This window comes from Rhamphochromis sp. 'chilingali', assembly GCF_963969265.1.
Source record: "Rhamphochromis sp. 'chilingali' genome assembly, chromosome: 17".
NCBI classification, from domain to species: domain Eukaryota; kingdom Metazoa; phylum Chordata; class Actinopteri; order Cichliformes; family Cichlidae; genus Rhamphochromis; species Rhamphochromis sp. 'chilingali'.
Genome location: NC_137944.1, coordinates 1,946,253 through 1,954,851, shown reverse-complemented (window position 1 = coordinate 1,954,851; position 8,599 = coordinate 1,946,253). Strand labels below are relative to the sequence as shown.

The following is an 8,599-nucleotide window of genomic DNA, read 5'->3' as shown; positions in this document are numbered from 1 at the left end:
TCTGCTACGAAAAAAATATGTTGCAGATACAGACTTTAATGAGCTGCAAGTAATAAAAGTGTATTTTTGTAAAAATGTTTCATTTGAGCAAAAAAAAACAAACTATTTTATCTCTTTGTCTTTTTCTGGGTGTTGTTTGTTCAGGAAACTCCATTTGGAAATGTTGGTCAAAGTTGCTGATGATTGTTGGTTAGTTCACCTGTAAAGTCATTCTTGTTGTTCTGTGCAGCGTTTTGGGCCTCTGTTTGCCGCAGGTTGTGTCTCAGGTTCTTCCTCCAGTTGTTGTAGAGGAACCACAGCTATAAAAATGCACTATATAAATATTTGGTAAAGGAAAAAAACTCAGTCTTTAATATATTAATAATTATTAAAAATAAAAACAATAAATCATTAATTAATTAAAATGTGTTCTTCTTACAAAATAATCCTTTCTTTCTTTAAGATAATCTAAATTTAAGAGCACATTAAACTTTGGTGCACTTTATTTATTGTAATCTGTTTTTTATGAGATTAACTACTTTAGATTTATCCAATAATAATGTAGAACACATTTCTGTTTTTTCACATATAAACACATTTGTTCTATGTAAGCTTTGTCTTTTATCTATTGCATATATGTAGCAACACAGTACAATAGTCTTTAAATTGTGCTACATTTGTATAGTATATGCTTCGTTGTTATTTTATCTACACAAATAATAACCCACTGCTCCGCCACTGTTGGAAGCCCCTAAGATAAGCACAGATAAGAACATGTAAAAAAGAAGAAGATAATAATAATAATAATAATAATAATAATAATAATAAAATCAGCACGTGTTTCTGGAATGTGGGAAACATCCATGAAGATAAAACAAATGAAGTTTACCGAAAGGTCACTTATTTTTCGAAGAAAACAGGCTCTACAGCGCCGGTTTCAAACTCCGGTCCACAGGGGGCGCCAGCGGGTCAGCTGCTTTGCCGAGCAGCAGCTCAACCGAAGAAGAAGTAGTGATGGGATTTCCGGATCTTTTTAGAGAACCGGATCTTTCGGCTCGACTCACTAAAAAGAGCCGGGTCTTCAGGTTGTTTTGTTGCTTTAATTAATTTATTATTAATAATAATATAAAATTATGCACAAAAAGAATTACTATTTTTTAAAAAAAGTTGTTTTATTTATATATGTTTATATATAAATATATGCGGTGGCCCCTTTTTGGACACAAAGCACTCCAAAAAGCATGTACAAATTCCAAAGCACGTACAAACGTCATAACACATTTCTAGCATTAAGTGAACTTCCAAAACAGAGCTACCTAGATCACACCAAATCCGGTCGTTGGTACTTGCTGGCTTGTGTAGCCACGAGGTAACAAAAGCTCAACACGCCTAGCGCCTAGCATTCTGGAGCACTGCCGTTGTGTTTTGTACATGTTTTGGAGTTTTTAGTGTTTTGGAGTTTGTACGTGCTTCGGGATTTGTACGTGCTTTGTCTCTAGGGTACCGTAAATATACTTTTATTTATTCACTCCACATAAAATGTAATAAATAAATCATATAATACAAAAACCAACTATTCACATTTCAACTTTTAAATATTTAAATGTTCAGCTTTTTCCTTTTAAACAAATTTAAAGTGAAACAACACAAAACTGCCGCACAGCAAGAAGGTCCTGAGTTCAATTCCACCATCAGGCCGGGGTCTTTCTGTGTGGAGTTTGCATGTTCTCCCCGTGTTTGCGTGGGTTCTCTCCGGGTACTCCGGCTTCCTCCCACCGTCCAAAGACATGCAGCTTGTGGGGATAGGTTAATTGGATAATTCAAATTGTCACTAGGTGTGAATGTGCGAATGAATGTGAGTGCGAATGGTTGTCTGTCCCTGTGTGTTGGCCCTGCGACAGACTGGCGACCTGTCCAGGTTGTACCCCGCCTTTCGCCCTATGACAGCTGGGATAGGCTCCAGCGCCCCCCGCGACCCTGAAAAGGATAAGCGGAAGCAAATGGATGGATGGATGGACAACACAAAACACTGCAAACCACAACACAATTAAATATAAATTGAAACGTGAAAACAAAAAGAAGATGCACATTCTCTGTCATATGGGCCTGCATGAATAAACTTTCTGAATCCTTTATCATCCGCAACTGAAAATAGTTGTGGATGATTACTATACCTTTCTAATGTGACGTTGTTGTCCCTGGCTCTCTTTCTTCCTCCCGCTCTGTTCCTGTGCTACTGTGAGTGTAACTACCGGCCCTCCCCCTCTGCTCAGCGCAAAGCAGAAAAAGTGCGAGAGAGAGAGAGGGTGAGAGAAAGAAAAGAAAAAACACGGCTCGCGATAATTAGTCGGCTCGCGTCGTTCATGTCAAAGAATCGGCTCTAAGAGCCGTTTCGTTCGCCACCGACACATCACTAAGAAGAAGAATTAGAAGCGCTGGATTGACCCTCTTGTTTTCTACTCGGACAGTTAAGCGTAGAAAGCAGAGCTAAAAACGGAGGAGCTCTTCTGGCATTAAAACAAACAACCGCACTAAAGCATTTAAAGATAAGTTAGCAGTTTGACAGCTAGCCGAGCAGCGGATACGAGCCGCGAGCCAACATGGACTCTTGGGTTCGCTTTAATGCCCAGAGCCAAGCCAAGGAGAGAGTTTTCAGGTGACGTTACTGACGTTTGGCACGTTGCTGGTTGAGACGCGGGATTCGTCGAGCTTGTTCATTTCTGCTAATGTGATAAAACCGTCGGCTGGATGTTGCAGACTGAGTTCCGTGTTTGAAGCGGAACTTTTATCTGCTCAGTAGGAGCAGCTCTTCCTGCGCTGGTTTCAAATCAAGCGGCCTTAAGATGCCAGCTGCAGCTGCACAGAGTAGTTGAGTTTGTTAAGCGCACTGCTTTCCGTCCTGGAGACGTGTGTGTCTGTTGATAATGACTGTGCGTTGTGCGTTCACAGGGCTGCACAGTATGCTTGCGCGCTGCTCGGATCCACTCTGCAAAATGACGAAGCAGCTCAGATCCGCAGAACTGTCAGTCAGCTGGAGGCACACATGAGTCTGACAAGAAAGTGTGAGTAAAACAGCCAGAGCGAGTCTGAGTCGTTTCCACGTACCAAAGCTTAAGTGGGACTGGTGTTGGTTCTTCCACAGTGCTACGCCTGGGCAACTCCGTGGAGGCCCTGGAGGCCGCCAAAAGGGCCATACACCTTTCTGACAGCGTGCTGCGGCTGTGCCTGACCATCAGTCACCTTAACAGAGCCATGTACTTTGCCTGCGACAATGTGCTGTGGGCGGGAAAAACCGGTCTCATCTCCAAACTCGACCAGCACAAGTGGAGTCAGAGATCTTTCAGGTGTGTGAGGAAGAAATACATGCAGGACTGGTTGTGTAAACAGTGTCATGTTGCTCCACAGATCAAACTATATGTACATCTACTGATCGCATTGAGGGCCTAAAAATCCTCCATGTGGTTCATTAGCAACATTATGTTGTATTATTATAGGGTCTTTACACTATAAAGCACACTGGGGGAACTGTTGGTGTGATTTGGCGCTGTATAAATACAGCTGAACTGAGCTGCCTCCCCAGTGAGCCTCTGGTCCCTTACAGCTGTCCCTGTTCAGCTTTCTGGAAAACCTTTTTCAGAACTAATCAGAACTGTGTGGTGACGTGTGCAGTTATGGCAGCCTCACCGAGGTTACAGAGTAAGTCAAGCCATTGGACAGAGCGACTGCACAACCCTACAGCCGCAACATAGTGACCTGACAACCTGTCATGTAAGCAGACAACAGATACAAAGTAGCGCAGGATGAACCTGTTAATGAGAAGCAGTGGGCTTAATCCAGTTAATCGAGTGCTTCCAATTATGAAGGCTAAGTAACTTGTTGTTAGACTCAGGTTTCGGTTTGCAGCTCCTTCAGTCCACATGTCTAACATGGCACTCGAGTGTGTAAGAATACACCAGACATTCCTCTGTGAAAGTGTCACTGAGGCTTTTAATTTGAAAGTACTTTAAGCACTCATAATAAAAAGGTTCAAGTCTGTTTACTGATAGTGGTAACGAACCTGTTTCAGAGGACATGCGGAGCTTTAAACCAGAGCTGGTGTGATGCCTTTGTGTGGGAAATTAAGTCATGGTATTTAACTCACCTGTGTCCACTTCCAGCAGTTACCCACAGGGCTTTGAGTTTGCATCACATGCACTCAAAGCCTGATTTGAAGTGTGGTTGCAGTCATCTTCATATCAGGGTCACAAAGGAATCACAGTTATCTTCTAGTGATTGATTTCAGGTAACTGAAATTTAAAATTGAGTTAAACAAACTGTGTGGTTAAACCTGCAGGTACTACCTCTTTGCTTTGATCCTGAACCTGACCCGAGATGCCTACGAGCTCCATCTCCTCATGGAGCGCGAAGCACGTTCCACAACCAGCAAACAGCCATCCTCCCCCAGCATTCCTCTGCCACCTGACCACCTTCCCTCTTCCTCCTCACCTGCCACACAAGCCATGGGTTTTGGCTGGCTCTACAGTCAGCTTCATCTGGTGGGGACTGTGCTGTACAGCAACCCGCCACTGCTGTTGGACCTGGTGAAGAACAGTTGTGATGTCTTCATCCCACTGGACCGGTTGGGGATTTACCCTACAGGTCCAGGCTTTGTCGGGGCTTGTGGCCTGGCCTCGTCCGTCCTGTCCATCCTCACCATGGTTCACCCCTGGCTCAAGCTCAAGCCATAAATTGTAAGACTTGGAGGAGATATTCATTTGAGGACTAGTAAGGATTGAGAAAAATCTACTCGGGTTAACAAAATTTATTTCCCCCTGATTCTACACAAAGCAGTCCTGACTGCAGGAGCTGTAGTACTGCCACCATGCTGTGTGATCGAGTTCCTTCAAATCTCTTGCTACAGAAAAGCTGAGGAGTTTCTAAAATGCTAAACCAGTTTCACATATTACTTCAGACCTGCATGAACACGGTTGTTTGGCCTTAGATCACATTGCTGCTTTAAAGCCCTCGCTTCCCTCATGTGAAGTAAACCATGCTAGTTGCTGCCGTTCTGCACATAACCATCACATCTCCAGCTGTCTATGACCGTGTCTGTAACAGAGTGTAATCAAGGCAGTACTGTCTGTTGATATCACTCCAGAACGTGTGATTTCTGCCCAGTGGCGTGTCTAGAAAATTTTTGTTGGGGGGGCCAGGTAGGGGCACAGATTTGGAGAAGGGTGGCAGATTTAATTGGCAGATAATGTTTTAAAAAAAAATTCTACCAACCCTTAACCATAATTCAATAATCCTATAAACCTAATAACCAAATGCACTTTTAACTCTTATTAGAATGAGATTTTAACCACTACGGTGCAAAGTTTTTAGATACTGCGTTGATAAAGTACAAGAGATACAATCAGTGCTTTGTCAGTGTTTACTCAGCATTCAAGGACAGCAATATTTGCATAGTATTTTTACTGACATATACTGCACATATGTTTTGGGCAAAAACATTTTTGAATATTAAAATACGAACATTTGTAGCAAACAATTGACAAATTAGCCATTCCAATGCAAAACTTTCTCTGCCTGTTAAAAAAAGAAGATAATCTTCTCACAAACTGGTGTTTGATTTTGAAACAGGAAAAAAGTGGAGAAACAACTGAAAAGACTAATATTTGAATAAAACCTGAAAGCAAGTAAATACTTTCTATGCTGCCTTATGGTAAACTTTGGTAATATTGATAAAGAACAACACTGGCTGATGATGAAATACATTCAGCTGGCATGGTGACACTGCCAGTATAACCTGCAGGGCTGGACTGGGACAGAAAATCGGGCATTTTGACTACAGACCGACCCACCAGGTATTAAAGCCATAAAGCCTTTGAATGAAAACAAACCCTGTTGTGACAGTGATGTACAGTCTTTTTGGTATATGTATGATTTCTATACATTTTACGTCAGATAAAAACTTTGGTTGTAAGATTTAGATAATTATTTAATAAAAGCTAGATATTTTAAATGAGAATAGGAAAGAAAAGTATTTCTTTGTGCCCCCTTTCCCTGTTAATGCCCTACCTGGCCCCCTGGCAAAACTTTGCTAGACCCGCCCCTGCACAGTTACCAGCTGTCAGCTACATAAAAAAGGATCCTGGTGGGTGGTCTTCACGTTTCCCTCTCACCAGATATCCAAACCGACATCATGACCAGCAGCTTTACAGCTGTGGCTCCAGCAAACATCAGCTGATACTAGAAATTAATATTAAATAAATTCTAACAACAGCCGATCAAGCTTAAACGTGCTGCTGTTGTTTAGCGCGACATCTGCTGGTTTCGTCTTTCTGGCGCAAAGTGGGCGATAAACAAACAAGAGAGAAAAGCCGATCAGCTGATCATTGATCAGTTTCATGATTGAAGTAGCAACAGGAGAGGGAGGATGAGAGAAGAGGCAGCTGTGCAGCGTAAAGACAGAATAAATCCAGCTTTGTGTCTTTTTCCATTCTAGCTGAAGTTCGGGACAAACTGCGTCTCTTCTCAGCTCAATACGAAACGTGTAATATTTTCTCTGATTGAGGGACCATTCCATTTTTTTAAGGAGCCGTTGGCAACTCTACTAACTAACCTTATGAATAAAATAAAGTTCACTATCAGTAACATCATAGCAACCGAACAGCTGTATAAAAACTCCAAGCTGGCTAGAACGCAGTATGAGTTATTGCAACTGACAGTAAAAAGTCAGCACAACGAAAATAAACTCCACCTAAACTTAGTTCATATCTGACCCAGATAGACTGCAGGTCATAACTTCTTACCTGAAGTTCAGTTCACCTGACACTCGGACTGGCGGCTGCCTCGGGGCTCTCCTCCTGCCTCCCCTTCCCTCATCCACCTGCTGCCTCTGTGGAAGCCCCGCCATAGCCACCACCAAACAACGGAGTTATTTCTACACATCGACCTGCATCTGGCCAATCCACCACCTCTCATTGTTCATGCCCTTACAAAAATAAATAAAAAAATAAGTCAAATAAGCCCGATGGCCAGTCCAGCTATGTTAACCTGCAACCAAATCTGCAGCTCCATACAGCAATGTTACGACTTAGATTACATCTTATAACTCATAACTCTTATGTTAGCTGCCCTCAGTAGCATACTGTCTGAAATATTCCACGGCTGCAATAATTCTTTAAGTGTTATTTTTTCCTTGGTATTCTAATTTCGCCGAAGTTTACTAAACTCAACAAACTTAATATTACTTACCGGGACATTTATTCTGTCCTCATTTTCTTTCACCGAAAAATTGTTTCCTGCAGTGACGTCTTTCGTGCTTGGCTCTCCTACCTTTGCTAACGTGATGCACATAGCGCAGAAGCCGATGCTGCATTCACTTACACTCGGATATCTGAGCGTCACCGTGAAAACATAATCGGACATTTGATATTTGATTGAATTTTATTGTTTTGCCTTTGGGGTGGCACCTGGGGTGGCCAGTCTGGTTGGGGGGGTGGCCTGTGCCCCCCCAGGCCACCCCGCTGGACACGCCATTGTTTCTGCCCTCTGTGTTTAAAGTTTTTACATCATGTGATTTTACCGCCTGCTCCCAGCAAGTTTGTGTTTTAGATATTCTGTTTTTGAACTACTAAGTGACTTAACTACTGGAGAAATAAATCCAAAGGAATTTGATTTGTCTGAATCACTACAGTAAAGTGTAACAACACTACATCCAGTTTCGTACAACATGGATCTGGATCTATTGCATCTGTAACCAGGGTTAAGATTCCACATGAACTATTAACAGTGTTTGTGCAAAGTCAGGCCAACATCAAGAATTAGTCTTCTCATGCTGATGAAAGTTGTGTCAGATGTGTGTTGAACACATCAGTTTTATAAGTAAATATATTTATAGGTGCTGTTGACACGACGTCACCAGTAACAACACATCCAATCCACACATGCAAAGAAATTAACTACAGATGTCCAGAAATGAAACGGGGTAAAAAGTATTGAACACATGAAGAAAGGGAGGTGCAAAAAGGCAGGACAGTCATGACTAGGGATGGGTACCGGTGTCCCATGGCACCGGTTCTGACATAAACGGTAGTAACCAAACCGAAAAGCAGCGCACATTTCGGTGCTTTTTTTCCTGAGCTGTGATACACTTCTAGCCAATCATTTTACGTTTCCGAGGATAGTAGGCGGGGCCAGGTACATACGTTCTTTTAGAGCAGAGCTACAGATTAAAAATGTCCAAGGCGAAGCGGTCAAAAGTCTGGCTGTACTTCACAGCAAAATATGCAAACTCAGCAGCAACAAGTGCTTTAAGCTGATACTGTGATACTGTCAAAGGAGGTAACACCTCGAATCCGATGAAACACCTGGCGACGCATAGCGTTTTTTTTAAAAGCCGAAAAATGTGCCGTATTTGATAGCTTGCTGCGAGACCTCACACTGTGCACATCTACTGCGGGTGGGTTGCCTGTTATGCAACATCCCCCAAAAACACGAAGAGGAGAGTCCTGGCCCCTAGCCCTGCCAGTGTAGCAGAAATGATGAGAATGATGATGCAGCAGCAGCCGTTCTTCTCTGCGTGAGTAGCTTAATGTTGTTCGTGTGTAATTTACGTTGAGTAGGCTAACCACGT

General features: G+C 42.5%; 1 protein-coding gene across 1 annotated transcript; it reads left to right on the top strand.

Moving 5' to 3' along the window:
- The first annotated feature begins 2,419 nt into the window (after nucleotides 1-2,419).
- Nucleotides 2,420-7,641, top strand: pex11b (peroxisomal biogenesis factor 11 beta). Its single transcript, XM_080863182.1, has 4 exons — nucleotides 2,420-2,635; nucleotides 2,929-3,041; nucleotides 3,122-3,323; nucleotides 4,313-7,641. The coding sequence occupies exons 1-4, from the start codon at nucleotides 2,580-2,582 to the stop codon at nucleotides 4,704-4,706; spliced, it is 765 nt and encodes a 254-aa protein (XP_080719308.1). The 5' UTR covers nucleotides 2,420-2,579; the 3' UTR covers nucleotides 4,707-7,641.
- The last annotated feature ends 958 nt before the right edge of the window (nucleotides 7,642-8,599 follow it).

What these genes read in the sequence shown, in the direction of transcription:
- pex11b (XM_080863182.1), top strand. Translation starts at nt 2,580, where the DNA reads ATGGACTCTTGGGTTCGCTTTAATGCCCAGAGCCAAGCCAAGGAGAGA. An exon ending in GCCAAGGAGAGAGTTTTCAG is followed by an intron (nt 2,636 to 2,928) that starts GTGACGTTACTG and finishes GTGCGTTCACAG; the next exon opens with GGCTGCACAGTATGCTTGCG. An exon ending in TGGAGTCAGAGATCTTTCAG is followed by an intron (nt 3,324 to 4,312) that starts GTGTGTGAGGAA and finishes TTAAACCTGCAG; the next exon opens with GTACTACCTCTTTGCTTTGA.